The sequence below is a fragment of the Bombyx mori genome, chromosome 15 (genome assembly GCF_030269925.1).
Source record: "Bombyx mori chromosome 15, ASM3026992v2".
Taxonomy (NCBI): domain Eukaryota; kingdom Metazoa; phylum Arthropoda; class Insecta; order Lepidoptera; family Bombycidae; genus Bombyx; species Bombyx mori.
The window spans coordinates 2,435,378-2,462,447 of record NC_085121.1 but is presented as its reverse complement, the minus strand read 5'-3'; the positions used below and the strand labels follow the sequence as shown (position 1 = coordinate 2,462,447).

Here is a 27,070-nt window from a genome sequence, read left to right as displayed (position 1 = left end):
ATCATATATCAAGTAATATACCGTATCCTATTTGAAGATTCATACGCTATCAGATCCATGCATCATCTATGTTAGACTTGTTGAACTTGGGGCCGTATTCAGAAGTAATTATGACAAATTCCGTTCAGGTTTTTCGCTTGAGGTAATGGATTTTTCAATAATGCCTAAAGAACTAACAAACTGTCTGAAACATATTTTGAATCTAAATTAACATCATCGTTGCATTTTCATTCAGCAGAATGGTGGTCGACTGTCAAGTTAAATAGCACTCTACAAGTGTTGAGTTACATGATTTTATCAGATTATTTCGATGCGCTTATTGTCTGCACTTAATATTTCAGAACTGTGTTTCGTATGACAATTATATAGCACGGATAAAAGTATTGGTACTGAAGCAAGGCAAAAGCTCAGCTCATTTTACCACGGCAATAGGAGTCCATCTGGAATAAATCTATTGTTATAGTTTTGTAGGCGGTGATACATACATACCAGCCCTTCATATATATGTAATACTCGTATATCAAAGTTATATTTCCTGCCCGTTGCGGCCCTGCACTCAATGCAATAGTATAAATGTCACCAGTTCATTAGACGAGCATTAGTCAGAACTGGAGCCGTTGTAAATGGGCCCAAACATATTCTACTGCCCACGCTTTCGCCAACGTTTGTCCAGATTGTTAGTAGGTATTATGTATTCGTTAAACAGTTGCACCTGATGTTTGAAGCTATTATTTTATAAGAATTTTAAAATTCACCAATTTAATTTTATGCTAATTTTTATATCATAGCCTGGTCATGCTTGGGACTATTGCTTTTTGATAGGGAATGACGAGCACTTGTTGTGATTGATATCAGGTTAATATTGGATAATTAGTAATTAGTACTAGTAAATGTTCCAATTCATCATTATATGTTTCAAGAAGCTAAGTGTTCTTGACTGAAATATTTTAATATTGTAGCCATAATTGCATTATTCGAAATGGCTTCAGGCTTTCAACCAGCAAAGCAGTGCACTGGTCCATTTAAGGCGATATTGTATGAAACAGTCCGATTTCACCGGGCAATTAAAATTATAATGTCCGCGACTGGTTCTCGTTACGAGTCGAATGTATCATAAGGATTTGTTCATAATATCGACCTTAAAATCGAAGATTTATTTAAATAAATATCGTCTTCTATAACTGATGTGTAGTTGCGTTTTTTTACATAATTTTGAATTAACGAATATCTTCAAAGCGATAAGCGCTTCAAATAAAGGCACACTGCGGTCTTCAGAATTTGCTTAAGAAACCAAGGGTCCCTTATCCGATCCGATCAATCAACAGCAAGACTCAGCAGGTACACTGTGTTCATTGAATCTTTTCGGTAGATTTTCGGGTATTGCTTACGCGGTTTCCTTTATCACAGGAATCTTATCATGCTTCCAATTCTGCAACGGCCAAATGATGGAAAGCTAGTTGCTGTAGCGAGAATTAACAACGGCCTTCGTAAAAGTCAGGCAAACTAATATCTTCTAAAATTCGATATCACGTCAGATATAACGAAGTTTCTTAGATATGAGTTGACCTTTTCCCATCAAGTGGATGGCTATATCTTTTATCTTTGATCGAAATTACATAATGCGAAAAAGTGTGATCAATATTTGGCTGTTGTAACTGTGAAAGTTAAAAATGGTCTCATTAAACAAGATTGATTAGTTGTTTGGTCTTAAGATTTTCTTATTTCTTCATGTCCTATGTGAATGTGTCCTAACTATAAATTCAATTGAAATGTTTATTTTGTTGTTTTTATTAAAACCCGTTTAAGTTATTGATGTCCATTTAATACGAAGAATGTTCTCTGCAGTAGTTTTTGTTGATAATGCGAGTTTGTATCATAAATATATGTAACAAGTAAGTACTTCTATCATTTTTAAAGAAAACTTTGGCTTTAGTATAGTTGTAAAAGCTATATGAGTTTCATAATTACCAATAATCAATATCGATAGATCATATTAAAATATCCTATGTTAGAAAATGTTAGAAATGATCGGTTGGTTTATCCGACTCTTATGAGAAGCTAGGGGTTTACGACTCCAGTCTCTTTTATGCAGACGGGCAGATGGCTCACGGTCCACGTGATATTAAGTCCTTAAATGGTACAATGGAGTTTTCGATCCAAGGTATAACATTCAATACCAGACACACAATTATCATTAACTGTAACTAGCACACTAACATCTCCAGTAATATTTCAAATCGAAACAGACTGTTTTATTATCCGTACATTGTCATGTCTATCTTATTTTACCTATTACCTTTACCAGCTTAACTTCATTTTTACTCTTTGTAATTTCTGGGCGTAAGACCACACGGGGTAGACATCTACTCAAACGTAAAGCATGGCTAGTAGGGTATTGAAATGACAATGACAATGATTCACAGGCACATTGATTTAGAAATCTTTGTTTTGGTAATTTCGTCATTGTAGCATTTTATTGAAATGATTTCTCATTTAAAAAATATTGTTTAACCTTAATTCATACTAATGATAAGATCAACATTACTTTTTTTTGTAATTGAGGGATTACTGACGGCCCGGAGGCCTTTCCAGTTTCACCAAGGCAGATCAACTAGACATTTTTTTTTAAATATTTACAATTCAGCACGTCTGGATTTTTTAAGAGAAACAAAAAATTTCTCATCCCTATTTACAGTATTAGTAATATGTAAATAGGTTTACCGAAAAGGCGATGAGTCGGTTCCACCGCATCCCATTATCGAGGGAACAATGGTGGATCGATGCTCTCATTTTAGCTGAAGCCTTATAGAGCTTAGCACAATTGGATGTTAAGAAAGGTGGTTTTGGGCATTTGTGATAAGTTCAAATTTGGTGTATTCTGAAATGAGGAAGAATTTTATCACGATCGACTGGTTACATACAGCTCACGATGATAGCTATTAAAATTTGACTCTGTATTTGCAGTTCAACAACTGTTTTAACATAAACATAGGTCCTATTAAACGCCGTGGGACTATTTTGAGGAATGGATAATACTTAAGATTAAGAATCATTACAAATCCAAGTCTTCTTAAAATTATATCACGGTAAAACTAATGAATTAAAATGAAGAATTCACTTTGAAGTGATAGCTTGTGTATTACTTTTGATATGGCTATAGAAAATAATTTACCTTTCATGCTAATGTAAGGATTAAGGCAATATCCACACAAGATTAATTATAATTTCTAATTAAGAGCATCGGCTTCTTTTGTGTAATACGATAACGAAATGGTGACGTTCTAAATCAAACGTGATCGAAAGGAAGTTGCGAAAATGTTAGAGAGCAGAATAAAATATTCAAAATTAAAATAAATATTAAGGAAACATTTGCTTAACAGGAAGTTTGTGGTGTTGAAAACGACACTAATTTGTGATTCCGATAGCGTGGCCGAATTTGACCTTTCTTTACACTAAGCTTTATAAGTGAAAGCCAATCAAATTACAGGCGACACACAAACTTTGAGATCAATATGTCACGTTTTTTTTTTTTTTTTCATATTGAACAAAGGTCGTTTTCCGAAATATATCGACGAAGTATCGAATCTCAGCATATATTATTTTGAAAGCACTAGTAGGGTAGCAGATTTAGTATTTATTTGCTTCTATTTTTACATTTAACAATTCATCAATTTTTCATTTGTATTTTTATGATAATTCTTTTGTGAAAGTTGAACTATGAACCAAAAATGTTAGATTTTCATCTTTTCATTCTCGAAAGATTGTTTCTGCTTCTGCTTCTACGACCAGTAAAAACAAGGAAACAAAAGTCACTGAAAGTCAACGCGCTCAGTATTATGAAGACATTAACATACTAAATTTCAACAATAATAAGTTCTGAATGACAAATTTGAAAGTACTATATGTATAATGGATCAATACATCACAGTACTAAGCAGTTATGCTACAATAGAAGTATTTCTCAGCACAATCAGAAAAGGTTTGTCACACGAACATTGTTAAGATAACAATGACGGGAGATTGATGATGAAGATCTGTTAAATAAGTACTTTGTATGTATGCATTTAGGTTTATATGACCTCTTGTTAACTTTCTTGTGTGTATTGGAATTTTCAGTGTATACAGACCAAATTATAATTAATCAGCTAAATTAAGTCTTCACAGTACTATCAAACGCGTCTCGAACATTTGTATCATCAATAAGTTGCAGTATTAAAAATTAGTACTGAGTTAAACCTTTATCATTTTTCTAGTTATTGATAAACTGTACCCAAAAAAACTTTTCGTAAATACTGACACCTAGAAATAGAATCTTAAGCTACAGTTTTTCTAACATCCTTTCGCGGCATTAGGATTCTCACTAAAACTAAAGCTTCACCATTTGGGATAATTTATGCAAAGCCAAACCCTAGCCGGGCGGGTGGTGGTAATATTTGCAGCCACTACTTCCAAAAGTTTCGGTGACGTCCACTTTGTGAGAACTGTTTAGATAAGTTATAAGAAAGATCACGTAAACAGGTGAACGAAATATTCTAGTCAATGGGTTGACCGAGATTAGCATCTATCACGGCGTATTAACGGATGCTACAATAAATAGTGACGTTTGCATCCTCAATTACAATGATCCGTGGGCCGGGTCACCTAGTAGCGTTGCGCAATCTCGCATCGGGCTTGTCTCTTGTTCATGTAGATTCGTGTTGTGTGATCAATGTATTTTAAACAGTGATATTGTATGTACGAAATATATTTTTTTGAGTTGTATTAAAAATACTTAGATGGATTATATTTTTCGAAGAAAAAAAAAAGAGTAATCTCAATAAAATATTTGTACCAATCCTTAGTGTCAATCGTAAAAAGGTCCCTTAGTTGAACTATTCTAACTAGGACATTTTTTTAAAATTTGTTTTCTTTTTCCAACGATATTGTTTTTGTTTTCAGCAGAATTGAAGCAACATTGATCGACACGATTCTTTTGCTAAGATAGTTTTTGAGCTAGTGTCAATATGTGATGTTTATATTTATTTGAAAAAAAAATATATAACAGTGCTATAATAAAAAATGTAATGTGTTTAAAGCGACGGGACACATGAAATCTAATTGACGAAATAACTTCTCGAAAATACGAGAGGCGATACTCACATACCGAGGGCGAGTTCAACCCCTAAAATTAGTGCCACATTGTGCAGATTGGATTAATAATACAACATTGATCATATCATTGTCTGCCGAGAGATATTGCAGTCAAACGAAAAATAAGTTGTATTTAATTTGAAATTTTTCTATACTCTCAAGTTTATTTATGCTTATTAAAGGAAGTAGCTAGCTGGTAATTATTTCAGGACCAGTTAAACAGGCGTCAGAGATTGTCAGCGAATGTAAATTTAAGCTTTTTTTTAAATATTTTAGGATGATTCCACTGGATTCAGCGTTAATAATATTTTACTTTTGTAGAAACAATTTTTTCATCGAAATTACGATCTGTTCTAATTATATATTAATTTTAAAGTTTTTATCTTTTCTTGTTACTCGATCACCCAAAAATTACTAATCGAATTTGAATGAAATAATGTGGTGTTTCATTTATAAATAAATGAAATCCTGGGCACGTCTAATTATGAATATTTTCGAATTGTTTTTATTTCATTACATGTGAGTATGTGAATGTTACATACTCTTTTTTATGTACAGTAACAATTCATTTGCCATGGCAGGAGCCGGGAACAAAAGTTTCTTTAAATTCCTAATAAATCCAATCTAGCCAAAATAATTCCCAATTCATCTTGTATAAAAATGTGATTGATATCTTTGAATTATTGGTAATTTAAATTATTTGTTAAGGCATTCAGTTATTGTGCATTCAACAATGTTATCTAGCTTGTGCCGTGCATCAACTGACTGAGTTTACCTTATCAATAATGCTTGCTCACTAATGAATACACTACTGCATAAAGTAATCTTTATGTTTTGACACGGTCACTTAAAAATACACATCGGAACTAATTATATCAAATTTTATTCACACTTTCAATATTTGACGTTTTCGATTTGCATCACCCAACCGAAAAACGCTTTCACTAATCCAATGCCTTGAAGTGCACGGTAGAATTCACAATATGACGACCATGGAATTATTAAACCATTTGATACAAGAAGTATCTATTTGTTTTACGCAAAACAAATACGATATTTTTCTGCCTGTAAAATATATCAGTCCGGGGTAGGTACCACCGCCTTGCTATTTCTGCCGTGAAGCAGTAATGCGTTTCGGTTTGAAAGGTGGGGCAGCCGTTGTAACTATACTCAGACCTTAGAACTTATATTTCAAGGTGGGTGACGCATTTACGTTGTAGATGTCTATGGGCTCCAGTAACCACTGAACACCAGGTGGGCTCGTCCACCCATCTAAGAAACAAAAAATAAAAAAGGCCTATATACGTACTTCTGAATCAATGAAACAAAACCGCACCTAGCGGTATTCACAAACAAAATACGAATGTTTTTACACAACATTCGATTCTCAATGGAAATTTCGCTTATTATCGCGTGTTAAGCATCCATTACATTGTTCTGATCAATCTCTTCTGACATTATCGATTTAACGGTTGTTTTTGATAAAACAAAACGTTTTATGGGCGTTCGATATGAGTGTCGTGGGAGGCGGATGATGGCATGGCGATGCGCGATGCACGGCCAGTAATATCTCGGAGCAGGGTTCTAGGCGAGGCGATTGAACTTGTATCTGTGAGGCAGTGAGGTGGAAATACTTTTCGTGTGTGTTTTTTATGCGGTCTCTGAATTTAGTGCAATCTAAACTATAGAATTTGCTGGGTTTCACTGTGCCGAAAGACGCTTTGACGGCACCAGTCTCCTTCCATTTTCGGTCTTAACATTTCGCTTAGTGTTCGGTAATTCAGCTGTTATGGATTTTTATTTATTTTTATTGCTTAGATGGGTTGACGATCTCACAGCCCACCTCGTGTTAATTGGTTACTGGAGCTCATAGACATCTACAACGTAAATGCGCCATCCATCTTGAGATATAAGTTCTAAGGTCTCAGTATAGTTAAAACGACTGTCCCACCCTTCGAACCGAAACGTATTATTGCTTCACAGCAGAAATAGGCAGGATGGTGGTACCTACCCGTGTGGACTTAAGAGATCACTTGAGTCCACACGAGTACCATATAAACTCAAATCGGCTTTAAAATATTATGAATTTTCTCAAACAATCTCGTTACCTCGGTTTTGATGACACGTTCGTCCAATGAGCTTCAAAAACACTTGGCGCTTCGTATACTCGAGTACATTTGCTGAAAAAATAAACTAAATTTTGGAAGCGTTAATATGTACTACTAGGTACTACGAAGGCTACAGCAATTAACGATCTTTGTGAATACAAGCAAAAGCTTTAGTTTCTTGTAACACAACCTTGAGTATCGTTTCCCATCTCGAAGCAAGATGCCGTAGTCTCAAATGCATTGGTAGAAAAGTAATTACTTCAAACCGGACCGACATCCGGTCAACGTTTTTAATGCAAAACAACCAAGCATGGTGGCAGGCACACAAAACAGCGTGGTGCCTAATAAAAGTGACAAAACCCTAATTTGGTACCTCGTTAATAATATTATGAATCTCTTCTTTAATTTTTCTAATGAAATACCTACCTACTTAACAAATGTTCACATTTGACTTCCACGGTAAAGGAATAACATCGTGTAGTAAAAATATATATTTTTTATTTTTTTTATTGCTTAGATGGGTGGACGAGCTCACAGCCCACCTGGTGTTAAGTGGTTACTGGAGCCCATAGCCATCCACAACGTAAATGCGCCACCCACCTTGAGATACAAGTTCTAAGGTCTCAAGTATAGTTACAACGGCTGCCCCACCCTTCAAACCGAAATGCATTACTGCTTCACGGCACCTTCATTTCAAACCCGCAAAAATTTTAATTTGCGCAATTACTGGTGGTAGGACCTCTTGTAAGCCCGCACGGGTGGGTACCACCGCCCTGCCTATTTCTGCCGAGAAGCACTAATGCGTTTCGGTTTGAAGGTTGTGGCAGCCGTTGTGACTATACTGAGACCTTAGAACTTATATCTCAAGGTGGGTGACGCATTTACGCTGTAGATGTCTATGAGCTCCAGTAACCACTTACCAGGTGGCCTTTGAGCTCGTCCGTAAAGCAATAAAAAAAATTAACACTGAAATAACTCGGCCTCTGAGCTTGTCCGTCTATCAAAGCAATAAAAAAATGAACACTGAAATAACTCATTTTTCATTACTTTTCAAAACTTGATTACTAAATCTTTCGTAGCGAATGTAAACAAAGATAGGTATGTCATACGGCTAGTGTTTAATTTAGACTCCACTTAACGCCATATAATTTATGAGCCTACCCATCGAAATCAATAAGAAACAGCTTTTAGGTATCCTCAAGTGGGCTTAGATAAGGCCCTTCAATAAAATGTAAATAAAGTATCATCATGCAAATATTATTCACACGGATGTTACGGAGGTTGATTCGTAGGCAATTTTTTTTTAAATAAAATTTTCAGTAACTGTTATCATAACGGTAACGTTCCCACGGTCGATTGATAACGTATCGCTTCCTTGCTGAGTCAAGTCGGCTATTTTTGTTGTGTCGATTTTAATTTTCGAATCGCCACCGTCGACCGGATGTCGACCAGTACGCAGAATACATTCTTTTTCATTCTTAAATGGCTCGTTGGCCAACAGAAGAGACTGGACAAGTTATATATAGAAATACTCTAAATGAAGCAAAGAACATCTATCGACGCTTTTGACACTGACCATCTTTAATGGCAGTAAACTATAGGAATGACATGAATTAATTATAATTGACGGCATAAACAAACAAAAATCAAAATACCAAATCGGGAGAAATAACAATTGAATCTAAAAACATAGTTATCATGAAGTTTGACAATATCAAAGTTAGATCATTAGCCTACATTGGCTCAAATACAGCAGGAAATTCAAGTAAGATGGAGGCGTAACTGGTCCAATGTTGAAGAGAAAGGACATTGATATAATAATACCCGTTCCCGCTTAATTTTACTGGAGTTTCCAAAACCTTGTTTTAGCCAATAATACAATTGATTTCAATATTCGATCGCGGTATGCAGATGACAGCTTTGTTAGATTTAAGACCGATCGTTCATTTGCTAAGTGGCGTAAAACAATTAGCATGTTAGAGATTATACTAAATTAAAGTAATGCTCCAATTTCAATGGCTACTTGATGAAAAAATCCACGTGGTCGCGTGTGGAACTTATATTACGGCCGCTAAATCGATTCGACCGTTGAATGAATGCGAATAATTGGTCTTTATATATCGATTGTTTCTTGTGGGATATTCTTCGCCAACTGCGTTCGGAAGGAAGACATTTCTCATAATACGTTCTGTTGTATGTTGTAATTGTTCAGCAAATTCCAAATATGATTTATTCACTCAGCCAAATAAAATTGGGAAATATTAAAAATGATGGCTTCCAATACTGTATGTTGTTTTTCAAAGGCATTCGAAGTCTATTTTAATCAGTATACAACAGTAGCCGGAAATCGTAATCGGTAGCGATAGACATATGTTTATGATCATAGATGTTGCCTATATTTATTTACCCAAAAAACCCAACAAACCCAACCTCCCTCCGCTGTCTTTGTTGAAACTTTGTTTTTGGTAGGCAGCGGCTTGGCTCTGCCCCTGGCATTGCTGAAGTCCATGGGCGACGGTAACCACTCACCATCAGGTGGGCCGTATACCCGTCTGCCTACAAGATCAATAAAAAAAAACTACTCGCGTATTATTTGTCGTTCTTTCACGGTATTTTCAAAATCTTTCTTGAAGTGTCACGACAATTGTTCCAATTTTCATGTCAATTGGATAAACTATGTGCAAACGTTTAGAATACTAATAAAGAAACAAACAAACATTTATGATCATCATTTCATTTATCATTTAAAACGTAATTTATAAGTTTGTGTTACTTTTAAGGCTTAATAAAAGTTAGGAGAGCCTCTCGCTAACCAACTAGAGATTTTGGGGAATTCATAATTATAATTTATTAAAATTGGAAAATAAGGGAAATAAACTGCTAACTCAGTTTTAGTTCTGGAATTTACGGTGACTTCAGCTATCCATGAATATCTGGGAGCACCAAGCGATATAGGAAATACAATGGCATATTTAAACATTTCAGCATTCTTTTCTTGTTGAATTCGTCCCTGTATTTTAGTCTTGTTAGTTAAGTTGGCAAAAACAATGGCTGACCTTATAAAGTGAAACCGCTCGTCTGGACCTGTTTTTGTGTAAACCTTGACTTCGGGAATACAGAAACTAGTCGCTTTAAAAGTGCCCGGAACATTCTACTGAATTTCGTTTGGAAAAGAACTCACATTGGTTACGATAAAATGAAATAATGATTATTTTGAATCAGTAACACTGTAAGACTGAGTATATTATTCATATCTGGTGATGCAACCGTTGTTGCCTTCGAATCCCATTGAAAATACCAATTGTTTTTAGTAAATTCATACCTACTTTTTACTGGTGGTAGGAACTCTTGTGAGTATACTGGTGGTAGGACCTCTTGTGAGTCCGCACACCAGTATACCACCGCCCCGCCTATTTCTGCCGTGAAGCAGTAATGCGTTTCGGTTTGAAGTGCGGGGCAGCCGTTGTAACTATACTGAGACCTTAGAACTTATATCTCAAGGTGGGTGGCGCATTTACGTTGTAGATGTCTATGGGCTCCAGTAACCACTTAATATCAGGTGGGCTGTGAGCTCGTCCACCCATCTAAGCAATAATAAAAAAAAAGCATAACAACGTCACTTTAAAAGAAAATCGTGAACGAAATAAGCTTTTTATTCAGCCGTAAGGTTTTTTACAGTTTCCTTTACGTTAAGTGGTTATGGGAGCCTATAGACATCACCAAGAAACGCTGATATCTCGTAAGATGACATAACGCTAGGTTGTAGGACTCAAGAGAGTTTGGACCGCGGCGCGGCGGTGTCTCGGTTAGGGTTTGTGTGAAGCAGTTTGTATAAGATAATTTAAACAAATTTTTCGTTTTAATCTCGCCTTTATTATATTCGTATTTAACACCTGAGATCCCGAAAATGAAAACCCAAGACAAAAAAACTACCAAAGTTCACTGTTAGTTGTTTCCAGTCAATAATAATAAATAATAAATATTTACTAACAATCACGCCACGTTAACTGGTCCCGTGGTAAGTTCGTAAAGAACTTGTGTTACAGGAACCAGATAACGGAAATAAATGTAAATTTTTTATTATACACATACACATATTTAATATACATCCATAACCCTGGAAAAGACATTTTATATTATTCATACAAAATATCTTCTCTTGGCGGGATTCGAACCCGCAACCCCCTTTTGTAGTGACCATGTCACTTACCACTACACCAGACGGCCGTTAAATGTTAGTCAATGAATGTTTCTTAATATAAACTAGAGGTCCCGCAGTAGTCGAAATTCGACTATAATTAATTGGAATTGTAAGTTTGTTGTACACTATTATGATTGTATATTTAGGATTCAGAAGAAAAACCATTTAAAAAAAATAACAATGATTAGCACACTACAACTTTTGTTATTCTCAAACTCTAATTAATTGACTAATTCAACATAAATTACCAAACAACCAGAATACATAATAAACACTTTGATATTATCTTGTCTTTAAGCACACATTTACAGAGACTTAAAACAATGACTTACGCACACCATGTCCACGACTACCTTCTCTCACAAATGTCAACCGACACCGACAAATGCGCGGGTGACGGAGCTGCGCGCCGGTTTTATACCCTTTTTGTAGGGTATTCCTTACTCGGCCTCTCCTGACTGTGGTTCGTCCTCGACCACATAACTGGGATCCACTCGTAACGATGATGCGGAAGCGTGCGAAAGATCTTGTTAGGTCCACGCCTCCCGAAAGTTCGGCAGGGCAGCCGTCCCAGCTCCAGTCTGCTCCCACGATGTGAGGCTGCACCACGTGTGGCGGGCGTCCCGCTCGACCGTCCTGATAGATAATCCTGAAAACGCAAGCGGAGCGCATAAGTAGCTCAGCAGGACTGCAAACGAACTACTCACCAAAGGCATCATAGTCCCCAACGAGTGAAGCAGCAGGCCGCAGATCGAGCGACATCGCCCTCTGCGTCACTGCCAGTCGTACGGCACCGTGAGTCGGCGGCTCGCGAGCATCACGTGCAGTGTGCACGCGAGCAGCACGTGCGGTAGGCACGCCAGAAACAGGCGAGCGCGCGCAGGCAGCGGCACGCGAGCAACACGTGCTGTATGCACGCCAGCAGTAAGAGAGCGCGCGCAGTCAGCGGCACGCGAGCAGTACGCGCAGTATGCACGTCTGAAGCAGGCGAGCGCGCGCAGCCAGCGGCACGCGAGCAGTACGCGCAGTATGCACGTCTGAAGCAGGCGAGCGCGCGCAGCCAGCGGCACGCGAGCAGTACGCGCAGTATGCACGTCTGAAGCAGGCGAGCGCGCGCAGCCAGCGGCACGCGAGCAGTGCGCGCAGTATGCACGTCTGAAGCAGGCGAGCGCGCGCAACCAGCGGCACGCAAGCAGTACGCGCAGTATGCACATCTGAAGCAGGCGAGCGCGCGCAGTTACGGCACGCGAGCAGTGCGCGCAGTCTGCATGCCAGAAGTAGATGAGCGCGCGCAGGCAGCAGCACGCGAGCAACACGTGCAGTCTGCACGCCAGAAGTAGATGAGCGCGCGCAGGCAGCAGCACGCGAGCAACACGTGCAGTCTGCACGCCAGAAGTAGATGAGCGCGCGCAGGCAGCAGCACGCGAGCAACACGTGTAGTCTGCACGCCAGAAGTGAGAGCGCGCGCAGCCAGCGGCACGCGAGCAGTACGCGCAGTATGCACGTCAGTAGCAGGCGAGCGCGCGCAGCCAGCGGCACGCCAGCAGTGCGTGCATTCTGCATACCATTGTTGGGCGACTAACGCAAATGACGACTAACGTCAGAGGCGACTAACGCCGGGTGCGACTAACGCAAATGACGACAAACGTCAGAGGCGACTAACGCCGGGTGCGACTAACGCAAATGACGACAAACGTCAGAGGCGACTAACGCCGGGTGCGACTAACGCAAATGACGACTAACGTCAGAGGCGACTAACGCCGGGTGCGACTAACGCAAATGACGACTAACGTCAGAGGCGACTAACGCCGGGTGCGACTAACGCAAATGACGACAAACGTCAGAGGCGACTAAGGGCCTGGCCACAGCTACTGGCGGTGCGTTTTGCGGTGCGTTGCGAGGCGCGGCGGGCGGTGTGACTTGCGGGGGTATGCCACAGCTAGACTAGTTGCGACGGCGGCGGCGTCAGAGGTGCACGTATTTAGAAAGCCCTATCAAATTTCCCTTTCAAAAGTGGCACGATATTACCTTGAAATAAGTGCGTTCTTAGCTGAAGATATTATTCAATTAAGAATAGGCACCCAGTTAGAAAAAGGGAGGACTTGGCGAATTTCACCCTATTTATTAGGTATTCTATTAGGAATATTAGGAATATAAGAACTATCCCGATAAATAGATTATTAATAGATTCAACCTTGAAATCTCAATTTGCCATACGTGTTAATTCTTGATAAAGCCTATCCTCTTAAAAATTATTTGATGCGCCCATATATATCCACCGGGTAGTTTAAATGCGGAACAAATAATTTTCGACAGAATATTATCCCGGGCAAGTGTCACAATTCAGTACGCGTTTAGTATTCTAAGTAATAAATTTCGTATTTTTACGAAAAATGTAAAGGCAAACAAAAAGCACGCGCGAAAGGTTTCGTGCCTTAAAAGAAAGTGATGGAGACAGAGATGCAGATTTTCAGCAGTTTGTTTCCCAGTTTGGAGACTCCAATATTCACAATAGCGTACGCAGATCAAGACGGAACAATCGAGCAACGGTTCAAGCATCTAGAATACGAAATCAATTCAAATTTCAAATTTTATTTCAATAATCCTATCCAAGAGTATCTAGGAAACCATTAGTACTAGAAAATTGTTGTTTTATTTCGTCCCACATTTTTTTTATAACATGCCTATATTTATGATGTGGATGTTTTAACATCCATATTTCTGGTCTACTCAGTATTTCACTAATGAATTGTTCCACATCCATTATATTTTATTAGCTCAACGCGCGGTAAAAACAAAATGATTTGTTTCGGTCGCGCGATGCCTCAATGCGCCCACCGACACCGCCGCGCGCGCCGCTCTGAACTGTGGCCGCCTCCATATTGTCTAGTACATTTGTTTCACTCGCACATGGCGCAGCTCGTCGCCGCCAGATGTCACGCGCCTCTCACCGCGCCTCGCAACGCACCGCAAAACGCACCGCCAGTAGCTGTGGCATACTTCATAGGTTGTCTACCATTTGTTTTCGCCGCTCCCGCTTGCCGCGCCTCACGACGCACCGCAATTCGCACCGCTCTCGGCTGTGGCCAAGGGGTAACGCCGGGTGCGACTAACGCAAATGACGACAAACGTCAGAGGCGACTAACGCCAGGTGCTGATCAGTAGGGGCGCCACCAGCAGGAACACCCACCAAGCAACGGACCAGCGAGACGCCTCTGCGCGCCTCGGCCGGCACGCACCGCCACTGCGTCTGGAGACCACTTGCCACGCCAGGGCACCATGTGCTGTGCCGCAGCCTGCGTTGTCTTCCCGTAGTCCCCACTGAAATCATTGAACAGAGGCATCCCGTCAGTATCGTAGTAAACCGAAAAATTGAACCATAACAATCATTGACAACACAAGTTCAAAACACAATAATCAGAAACTATAACAACTCAGATCGTATAAAACGTTCTTGGCCTGGCTGTCGGCGTAGCTAGTGTCATTGATGCCACCCATATTATCATTACCACAAATGATCAAACCAATACACATCACTTCACAATATAGAGTCAGCGACTCTCAGGTCGTTACTAGACCAACACAACAATAGTCTCCTTTGAGATCCAGGTTTCTGCTATACCACCAGCTGCCCATCGCACTCTGAACAACTCACATGCGAATTGCAGTTACGACTACGGACAAGTGCGTACAGTACGACCAAATAGTGATGGTATCAGCTGTACCACTCGATGGAGGTACTGTCACCTCACTCATCACAGTCTACGTTTAACTCGTCAGTAGAGAGGCAACTTTTCTTTATGTAATCATGAGTGTTATAGGTTCTAGTACCAGTTAAAGCGATCTATTTTCATTAAATCATCAAAATTTAACTACATCATCATCATCAAATTTTACTAACCTTCTCTCGGTGTCGAAATCATTCAAACTTCTGTGAAGTCTTGCTTTAATGTTCCGAGACTGATCCAAGTAAAAATAATCCGACTCACCAGATTGTTCTAATTTCCCAAAAATTACCCGATATTATGCAGCTACCGGCATGTCGCTTGCGTGCTACTGCCGCAGGAACCATCGAGGGGCCCGAGCTGGCGGCAATGCCCGTAAGGCGCCATCCTCACCACTCTGTAAGGTCCACGGATTCCTGGATCTAGATTTCCTATAGACTGGGAGTTATCACAAAAACAAGATTATCGATATTAAAAACGGCTGCTGCTCGTCGGTGCCCATCCACGCGAGCATCATGTCGCTTTTCACTCCGTGGCACCAATCGACGAGCTCTACCTCGACCTAGTTCTCGACGAACTTGACGGCTCCGAGACACCTCAGTCATGACATCACTAATTAGCGTCTTCACCACAGGTGTGGTGGCGTCTGTTCCCACCAAAAGCTGCAGGGCAGATATCTGTTGTCTTGCGTTTTGTGATGTTCAGAATGAGCTGTAATCTCAAAAGTTAAATTGACCATTTTGCCAACACAGTCCCGTCTACTTGTTTGATATTACGCGTCACTGGTGACAACTAATGCCTGAACCCTACAAGGACTCTGCCTAACCTGACCTCCACCAAAAATGAAATGAAATCGTGAGTAGATTAGCGTTCGCGGCTCTAACCTGAGGGCCCATTTTGCCCCGTATCACTATTAAAGTTCCAAGTTCTATCCGAAGTAACCCATTCACCCAGCCACACCTTTGCGTCTCCCTTTAAGCAACTTGCCAAACGCGACAGAGTCTCATGGTCGGTCCACCCGTTTAAATCCTTTACACGGTCCACCTCGTACCACGTCTCGATATTGTTAATAGTAGGGCCGAAGTTTGATACAAAATAATTCTGCGATCTTATAGGCTGGACTGCCTTTACGGCATCGATAATCGCTTGAGCAAGCGAGGGGGTCTCTGAATCGCGCAGGGCTGAGTTCGACACACGTCCCCGGTCCGCGAGGCTAGATTTATTAAGTGTAGCGTGTGTGGCAAGGGGAATGGTCTCTAACACACCTGGTGTCGGGGTTTGCAATCGCAGCGGAGGGGTGTGCGTATTTAAGTCACGATCATGATTGCTATGAACACCACGACGCGACGCCCTTCGTGAGTGATCGCGGGCTCGAGATACATAACGAGATCGACGCGAGCGTCGCGAGCTAAGGTGACTTCGTTTCAAACGATATAACGCGCTGCGTGATCGACTAGAAGACTAGATCGATATGAAATGCTGCGTGAATCGCGCGACCTATCGTGCAACACACGATCGTTGCTACTCGAGCGAGTATCACGCGAATACGAATGCAATCTATGGCGGTAGCGGTCCCGTAAACGATTGTCACGAGAACGGGACACGTCTCGATTGCGCGAGCCATTTTGACGATGCCGAGAACGTCCACGTGACGTACTTCGCGGCATTATTTAGACACATACGCACACAAAAACACGATAATGAAAGTAACAAAATATAGTGCGGATAGTTGTGAATCACCTGTTGTCTGTGGGCTTTGAGTTATTTATCCCAATTCTGAATTTAGGATTCAGAAGAAAAACCATTTAAAAAAAATAACAATGATTAGCACACTACAACTTTTGTTATTCTCAAACTCTAATTAATTGACTAATTCAACATAAATTACCAAACAACCAGAATACATAATAAACACTTTGATATTATCTTGTCTTTAAGCACACATTTACAGAGACTTAAAACAATGACTTACGCACACCATGTCCACGACTACCTTCTCTCACAAATGTCAACCGACACCGACAAATGCGCGGGTGACGGAGCTGCGCGCCGGTTTTATACCCTTTTTGTAGGGTATTCCTTACTGTATTTTATACTTCTATAATCACAAATTTCGCCAAGACTACTTCGCAAAGACAAACAATATTTAATCTCGATTTGACAACAGACATCAAGAACAAAAGTCAGACAACAAATAGTATGCATGCGTGTGTGCGTCAAACACATGGTATGTAGTGTGTGTAATGTTTTCTTTATTGATTTAATGTATCTTTTATGTATTATTTCAAAAAAATATTAACATTGTGCACTTCTTCTCTATATTCTTTATAAGTGTGGAAAATTTCATACTCCTCCGTCCGCGCAATTTTCGTAAAAAGGGATACAAAGTTCTTGCTTCACGTATTAATATATAGATTTGACGGTAATGAACATTAAATTTACAAAAGCCGACGAATAATAAATACATTTGTCGTCCGCAACCACGAACACTTGAAAGCATACGTCTATGATTAGCTTTAAAAAGCCATATTTTAGAAAATACTGCAATTTCTTTGACTTGAAGTTTCGTTTTCACAGCAGGTATAATAACTTCATACATAATTAGCACCCGGAATCTCTTATGAAGTTTTAATTAATAATCTATTCCGTATTTTTTTTGTCAGTCGTCTCCTTACACCTTATCGTTGAAATTGACTGTCAAATATTGACTTAATGTAAAAATCATTTTTCCCACGAATGTATATCAATCGAAGAGGAGAGAATTTGTATTTTCGTGTTTATATTTAGATAGCGTATCAATTTCTTTTAACTTTACAAACGATGTTTATCCGGCGGCTTTACGTTTTGGCGATGCGTATCTCATCCATCCTACGCATAAGGTCGTTGACCGATAAAGTAGCTCGAACAACTTTTTTTTTTTTAATCTGCATTACATATTAATATTTGCAAATGGAATGGCGATGATGAATTGTTGCCGGAGCACCATAGATATCACAACTTGTATGCCGATACCAACTTTGACACCTGACGTTAAAGTCTAAATTTCAATGTACAACGAATCTCTCAATCTTCAAATCGGGGTGCATTATTGCTTCGCGGCAGACTTGGACAGGATGATGGTCGTCATGATAATCGCCTTATCGTTGCCAACGCTGACTACTCCCCGAATCCTGATCATGCAGGAGCCAGTCACCGTCGACGCCCTAGACACGTCCTTACGGATCCATCAGATCCAATAACCTTTGCATTAGACGCCTTCAGCTCTAATACTAGGAGCAGGCTTAGGGACCCTGGTAACTGTACTCGTCGAAATCGACAAAGAGGTCGACCTGCAACCTAACCCATGCATCAGCCCGCTGAGTTTCTCGCCGGATCTTCTCAGCGGGTCGTCGATTCCGATCCGGTAGTAGACTCATTCGTGAAGCAATCGCTCTTGAGTTGTTAGGTCTCCTTCGGAGGTGCTCGTGCAGTTGTTAGCAAATCCCACCCCTCCTGCCTTCGAGCCTTTGCTCGCCCACCTGTCCTGGTGAAACTGGAAAGGCCTTCGGGCCACCAGTAATCTTTCAATCATAAAAAAAGGGTGATGGTGCACTTCTACCAAAAGTAAAACTAGACGTTTCCATAATAAATTCGAGCTCTATTCCATTAGGCCACTTCCTAAAATTGTCATTTAATTTAGCGATTCTCGGAATTAATTATAAAGATATATACAAATAAATTAGACTGTTATAAATAAGCTTCCTCATTATCGATTTTATTTCCGCGACACTCTCATCCGTTTATCGATAAAAATCTATAACGTTTTGTGTGGTCTCGGTACTGATTGATCGATTCGTTGAGATCACATCTCGATTCCTGTTGTGCGTTGTTGACGACACGTGAACGATAATTATATTGTTTTATTTTGTATCAGATGAAATGTTTTCTTTTTTTTTTTGGGGAATTTTTAGTCTGGCAATTTTAAATCTCTTATAGATTTGTGTACGAAAATCATCATTCATCATTATCCTGCCCTTCTTCCAGTTACCTGGGTTCGGCGCAACATGTCTTCTCCTTCCGTACTCCTCTATCATATACCATTTCTTCGCTCACTCCCCTCTTACACATATCGTCTTTCACGCAATCCATCCATTTCTTCTTAGGTCTACCTCTTCCTCTATATCCTTCTACGCTCATAGTTAACATTTTCTTACCACGAGAATGAGATAATGAAATAAAGTTTTGTGAGACCAAGAAGATAAGTAAGCGCTATGAATACTCGCGCAATCATGATTTCCATTTAATGTTAGAATCAAATGTAATTTCTACAAATAATCGCTTGAAGATTCAAAAGTATTTCTTGACAATTTTGTCATAGCTTCAATTTGTTCAAAATTGTGTGTGCGTGAACAATTGATGTGTCAATTTCGATATACGTCTGGAAATCTAATACTTATAAACAAACATAGTAATTATAAACAAAAAAGAACATTAATTACTTAAACATATTGGGCTATTAAGTAAATATTAAGTCACAAGATTTAATTGTAGCTCGATTGCAACATAGTCCGTAAATAATTTAATGTAACAAACAACGACTGTGTCCCAATTCGCTCGTTATGGCAACGTGATGGATAATCATTCTAAATGTTCATATTTTTCGGTTGACGCATATCGTTATAAATTGTAATCTTAGATGTAAAGGCCTGCTCATAGTGGCTAGATTTCGTGTGAACGAACGATAGAAGAGTTTTATTGAATTTTAAAGTTCTAAAGAATTACGGACTCACCGCCAACCTCAAGAACCGGTCATCGTTCTCGAACCCGTCGCTTGCGACGAAGGGTTCGGCGAATAAACTAATCTACAGACACAGCCCACTGAGTTTCTCGCCGGATCTTCTCAGTGGGTCCCGTTTTCGTTCCGGTGGTCGATTCTGTGAAGCACTGCTGTTGCTAGGCCTAGTGTTAGCAACGTCCTTAGGTTAGAGCCCCATGACCTTACCTACTCGTTCTGTGAATCTAGTATAGCCCATCGAGGTTACTAGAATAGGTAGGATAAAACGAATAAAACACTTATTACCGCCAACTGCTAATGATTTCAGGCCTCAGTTTTTCTAAGCGTTGCACAAACTGCGGCAACGCGTAGCCCTAGTGTCGCATTCAATTGATTGCACGGGTACCGGGCAAGTTGGCGGGAGATTTCAAAAATTATACCCCAAAATCGAATATCATGCATTATCAATGACAAATAATCTAATCAATTCTTACTATATTATCGAGATTCACCCTATATCAAGGTACATGATGAATTTTACTGAGGAGTCTACGTATAGAAATTTAATTTACAAATGTATATAATCTTAGGGGTAGGTAGGTCTTGGGTAGTTGTAAAAAAATAACTGAATTAACGATATTCCAAATGTTACATTTAAAACAGTCGAAAGCATATTATTATAGGTACGTCTGGAGCCTATAATTATTAGTCTAAAAGACACTTGAGGTACTTAGTACTGTTATGTCAAAACAAGTGCTAACGTATTAAAACAATTATATGGTGCGTGCATACAGAGTTAAATTCAAAAGAAAAGTCGAAACAAAATATCCGTTTTACTTCTTAAAGCTCGTGTAAAAACAATGGTAAGGTAATTACCATCCATCTTTTAGTTCACCTTTGGAAGACTATTTAACAAAGTCTTGAAAGAAGATACGCTTAAAACTGTGTCAATGTTTTTTTGTCGGAAGAAACAATTATCTTGAATGATTGATGATCTTTTGAAATGTTTACTAACCAAAAAATAAAATCAATTATGGTAATATAAGCCTTGTGCAAGCAGTTTGCAATTAAATATATCCAGAATCAACGACTCAGTTGTGGAATAAATTCCTAAGTTGTTATAAATTTATAGTTTAAATGAGAAGCAACTTATGTAAAGATAAACACTCATTGCTCTTATGATAATAATCATGCAAGATTATTCTAGTAATAAACAATAATGATACTTACTTTACTTGCCAGATTCGATAGTTACCGATGTTTCAAATCTTTCGTTGGATATTTTAATATGGCTTATTTCCGATTTCAACTTGATATTACCAGAAAAAAACTGGTACATTATTTGGATCTAAGCTCACTCGGGATTTTTTACTGGTGGTAGGACCTCTTGTGAGTTCGCGCGGTTGGGTACCACCACCCTGCCTATTTCTGCTGTGAAGCAGTAATACGTTTGGGTTTGAAGGGTGGGGCAGCCGTTGTAACTTACTTGAGACCTTAGAACTTATATCTCAAGGTGGGTGGCGCATTTACGTTGTGGATGTCTATGGGCTCCAGTAACCATTTAACACCAGGTGGGCTGTGAGCTCGTCCATCCATCTAAGCAATAAAAAAAAATGTACCACAGTTCTACCTATTTTTACCGCAATCTAGTCATGAATTTCAGACTTTCTGCTTCGCAGGGCGGGACAGCCGTTATACAAACTTGAACCTCATGCCTTAATGTAGGATTTACCGACCCAAAATAGAAGCAAAATGCACGAGGGCTTTCCAGAAATTAAGAAAAATAATTATAATAATTACAAGTATTTAATAATGTTTTACTTTTTGTTATAGGTTTCGTCTCATGTTCACCGTCGCCGTGTAAGAACGGTGGTACCTGTGCATCGTCACCAAGAGGCGAATATTACTGCAAGTAAGTACCATATTAATTTAATGGCTATTCGAATAAGTATTATAATATAATTTAGGACTACTTTTATCGTTGAATCTAGCTTTTATTCGGACTAGTGCTGTCACGGTAGTCGAAAATCGACTATAATTAATTTATTCTCAGTTTGACCACAGACTATATGCAATAAGAAAAGTTTGACAAATATTGACAATAAAAAATAGTATGCATGCGTGTGTGTCAAATACGCGGTACTGTGTGTAATATGTAATGTTTTGATTTATTGATTTAATGTATTTTTATGCATAATTTAAAAAAAGGTTAGCGTTCTGGACTTCCTCTGTACTCTCTAAAGTGTGGAAAATTTCATAATCCTCCGTCAGCGCAATTTTCGTAGAGAGAGGTACAACTTTTTGCTTCACGTATTAATTAATATGCAGATAGTATTTCAAGTAGCAGCGGCATTAAGTCAGGTCTAGTGTTCGCATTGATCGTTTTTATTCAATTTCATATCCGTATTTTAGAATCCCGGCTCAGAACCTCTAGATAAATATATTTTTTTGCACAGCAATCAATTTAACAATAAGTAAACTTTGTAATTATTCAATAGTAACATTGAAGACTTATGCAAATAAGGGAATTATTTATGGAGAGGTCCAGCATATTACATTAAATTATAATTTGAGATTTTAATACACAAGCGCAGCGTGCGTTTTATGTGCTCTGAATAAAAACTACATTTTTCTTAACTCTCACTGCGACACGCGAGACAAAGGGCGCTGGAGACATACGGCCCTAAAGTAAAAAAAAAATCAAGATTATTGTGCACATACCTTTATGGCTAGCGCAATAGGTCAAGTCAAATAAATCTGAAATAAACCCGCTTGTTATCAGTCTGGCGATCTGAGGCTGTATAAGGACAGGTACCGAACATTTAACTGTTTCGCAAAAAAAAACAACGTTTATTTTAATTACTCATACAACTTAATTGAAAGTTTTCCGCTAGCACTGTTCTATCGTAATTTTAATTGACGAGCCGTTTGTTATTTCTTATTTACTAGTGAAACTAGGCCACGTTCCGCGATTACTACATGTATAAAAATCAATATTTATTTATTTATGATATGGGTGGACGGCGCATAGACATCAACCACGTAATCATGAATACAGCTACCCATCTTGAGACATTGGTCCTAAGCCCGAGTTTATACGATGGCTGCACTACTTCGCTACTTCTTCAAACCGAAATGCGTTCTTGCTTCATGGCAGAGATAGGCAGAGGCATCTATACGTGCCGGCTCCCAACACGCCCTACCATAACTAACACCGGCTCCACACGTTGGCCCCAATGTTGCTACCAACGTTGAGCGGTTAAATTAATGAAGTGTCCACACGTTGACTGTTATACTAGTTCCTTTTCGGCAGAGTCAACGTGAAGATGTGCGATACCGAAATAGAAATTGCTCTAAGCGCTTATACAATACTGAGTGCGTATGATTTATATTACAAAAAGCCACGTCAAAGGAGCGTTTTGCAACAGGACTGAGAAAAACGCCAACATGTGGATACTGGACGGATCGCGAACGTTGGCACAGATTCCTTTGACAATATCGACACTCGACGGCCAACTACCAACGATCGCTCAAACGCTGGGGCCAATGCTATTTTCTAGATCCACACCTTGGGCGAGTGGCGTTGGGGCCTATGTTGGGGCCAACGTGTGGAGCCGGCGTAAAAAAGAATCGCGCGTCAACTGTTGCACATACTAATGCAAAATTCACTACCAACAGCCAGGAAATAAATACACAGATTGCAGTAGTTCACTTGATTCTGTATCACATTATTTGTAACTTAACTTGTAAAATTTTTAGGAATGTGTTCAGTACAGATTACACGGCTTTTTCCTCCATTTTTTCCGAATACTGCCTTTTTTTTATTATGTCTCGTCCCCACTAATGCCATTGCTTTCACCAATAGTATTGCCATATGTCAATCCGAAAATTATATAATTTTAACATGATTAATATTATATTATAGTAATTTTACAAAAAACCTTACACTAAAGTGCCAGCATCAAATGTGGCTGCAAAAGTTGATTTGGGTAAACCACTAAAAATATATTGAGCGTTCATTTGGCATATTCAATTCGCATACCCGTTTCTTCATGTGGCGAGAAAAATCCTCTCACCGCATATCTGTTGTAATAGTCATTATTGAGAAGTCGCATGCCATATTTATCGAAGTAACCGTTATTTCATTTACATTCCCCCTTTATAGCGACCCTAAAGGACGTTTATAATTTGTGCCGTGTTATACTTAGGCATGTGTGACTATGAAGTTTTTATACGTGTTTAAAATGTTTTAATAACTTAGTCTATTACTATGGTTTTTCGAGTTATAATATGACGTAATAGCGTCACTTTTTTACTATTGCTTTAGATGGGTAGATAGTCTCTTGGCCTACCTGGTCATCATAAATCCATAGACAGCACTACGTACCGCAGCCGTTCACCTTGAGACATGAGGCCGAAGTCCGATACTTTAAATGACGTTTGATCTTTCCACCGTAAAACAGTCAACGCCGAATATCTGGTGGCGGTTAATTAGCCGGCCCCATATAAGCCTTCAGCGGCCTCGGAGAACTAAATCTCTTCCAAAAGTACGGTCGTGGAGGGACACGGGAATCCGCCATGTGTATTTCCCCAAGAAAGTCTGTGGAAGTGGCCACGTCAGGATATGCACATTGAGGATTATCGACGCACGGAGGAGTAGGGTCTTATAGTTTTATCTGGTACGGTAATTTTCTGTGGTACGTTCATAATGAAATTCTCTGAATGTTTTAATTATCTGTTTAAAGCCCTGATGGGCTTAAACTGGAAACTTTAACATTGCTCAAAATTAGATGACGAGACATGATAGAAGTTTTCTAAAATTATCTAAATTAACTAATTACGTCTTGATCGATATCTATCCGTAGAGCGAGTAAGTAATTTTTACCCACTTAGCACGTTCGTTTAACTTAGGAAATTGCATAGGACGTACGAACTGCAATGTTGAAAATCTCAACCTACTGAGTTTCTCCCCGGATCTTCTCAGTGGATCGCGATTCCGATCCGGTGGTAGATTCTGCGAAGCACTCCTCTTGTTAGGGCTATTGTTAGCAAATTCTCTCAGGTTGAGCCCGTGAGCTCACCTACCCGTCCGCGCGTAGCTGGAATAGCCTTTTAAGATCCCAGCGCATAGGTAGGTGAAAAAATAAACTTGAAAATATAATTAATTTTATTACTCTGGCCCAATATCCTGTCTATTCTAGTTAGTTTACAGCGAAAACAAGCGGGCCGTTACAAGCCATAATAGCATTACGAGCGGGCCTATCTATTACGAAATATTTATCTCTGCTCGTGGGATTGGCGAAATCAGGGACATAGCCAAATCACTGCTCACTTAGACAAAAACAAACGGCGTATTAAAAATTTTTTTTGTATAGTTCTATCTGCATGTATACGGATAGGGTGCGTGTGTGTGCATATATCAGTGTGTGTATATATCACCAGATGTAACGTTCACCCCTCGATTGAATTGAGGTGGTATAGTTTTGTTTATGAAAATAATTGATGCGCCCTCCGTACGTAGGGTTGACTTTTGCTGTGCAAAATTGCTAGCGAAGGTCTTCCCTCAAGTCAGGTTTTAGGAAGAATAATACGCAACGACACGTGTCTATCGTTGTGAAGATTTAAGCATTTTGTATATTTTTCAATCTAATAATACATCATCAGTAGACGAATGATGAAGTTTTAAAACAAAACAGTAACATAACTGGTGGTAGGATGTGATTTCGCACGTGTAAGTACCACCACCCTGCGTATTTCTCCCATGAAGCAGTAACACGTTTCGATTTAAGGGTGGGGCAGCCGTTGTAACTGTACTGAGATCTTAGAACTTATATCTCAAGCTGGGTGGTGCGTTACATGTTGTAGATGTCTATGGGCTTCAGAAACCACTTAACACCAGGTGGGCTGTGAGCTCGTCCACCCATTTAAGCAATAAAAAAAATGTTTTTTTTTTTGCTGTCGAACCTTTGACCTAGGCATCATCACCGTGTCTGCTATGCACCATTTGCATACAGTATGAATATTCATGGAATACCGGTTGTCAGTCACGTAAATCGCAAAGCTTCCTCCTCCTCGAGTCGTGTTCCTCATGTCTGAGGGTCGTGACCACCATCACCCATGAGCTTCACTTTTAGGATCTTTTTCCACTTTCCCCTGTCCACGGCGTCATGCAGCAAAGCTTAGGTTCAGATTATTCTAAGAAATCTGTAAATGTACGTATCACATATGTTTGTATGTATGTGCTTAAAGTGATTCATGCAAGTATTTATTCTTCATTTGTAAGATTGTTATTTAGTTAGACGAACAAAGAGAATACTTGTTAGCAAACTAATTGTACAGGTTTGAATGTGTCTTAATTAAAAGTAAAATAGTATTTTAAAACTAGTTTTCGAATACAAACACATTAATTATGCATATTACTGGTGGTAGGACCTCTTGTGAGTCCACACGGATAGGTACCACCGCCCTTCCTATTTCTGCCGTGAAGCAGCATTGCGTTTCGGTTTGAAGGGCGGGACTGAGACCTTAGATCTTATATCTTAAGGTGGGTGGCTCATTTACGTTGTAGATGTTGCTCCAGTAACCACTTAACACCAGGTGGGCCGTGAGCACGTCCACCTATCTAAGCAATAAAAAATAAAAACCTAGCTATACAATAACGACTCTATTAAAATAGCCAAAACCGGTTTAATCTAGTGCACTAGTAATGTATAGTACAGCATAGTGTATTATTTAAGAAATTATCAACACATTTCTACTTTGTACTTCGCTAAACGAAGGTGGGCGGCCGCATGTATTCCACTGATGTCATCCACTTATCCACGAGATCTCCCATACCCAAGTGTGAACGTTCTGCTAACAGTTTATTTAAGGTACTTAACTTGGCCACTCACTCATATATCAAATTCGTTATTTAAACCAATAAATATTATATTTTGGAAAAAAAAAACAGTTGACAGTCTTATTGACAGTCATAGTTCCTATTGAATTACTTTGATATGTATGGATAGAAAAAAAAATTGAATATCGATATAATATATATGTCGGCACGCGTCAGGGATGGCTGAGCGGTAGGTTCCGTCATCGCTCGTATTCGATTGAACTCAGTTTAGTCAATAAAACTTTTCAATAATAATTATTGAAACTCAACACA

General features: G+C 39.2%; 1 protein-coding gene across 1 annotated transcript in view; it reads left to right on the top strand.

The window, feature by feature from the left end:
* The window catches only part of Notch (Notch homolog), a 181,821-nt gene that overhangs the window by 34,485 nt on the left and 120,266 nt on the right, over nucleotides 1-27,070 (top strand). Inside the window, 1 exon segment of the mRNA NM_001163898.1 lies at nucleotides 21,751-21,829. Coding sequence (NP_001157370.1) covers nucleotides 21,751-21,829 — 79 coding nt within the window.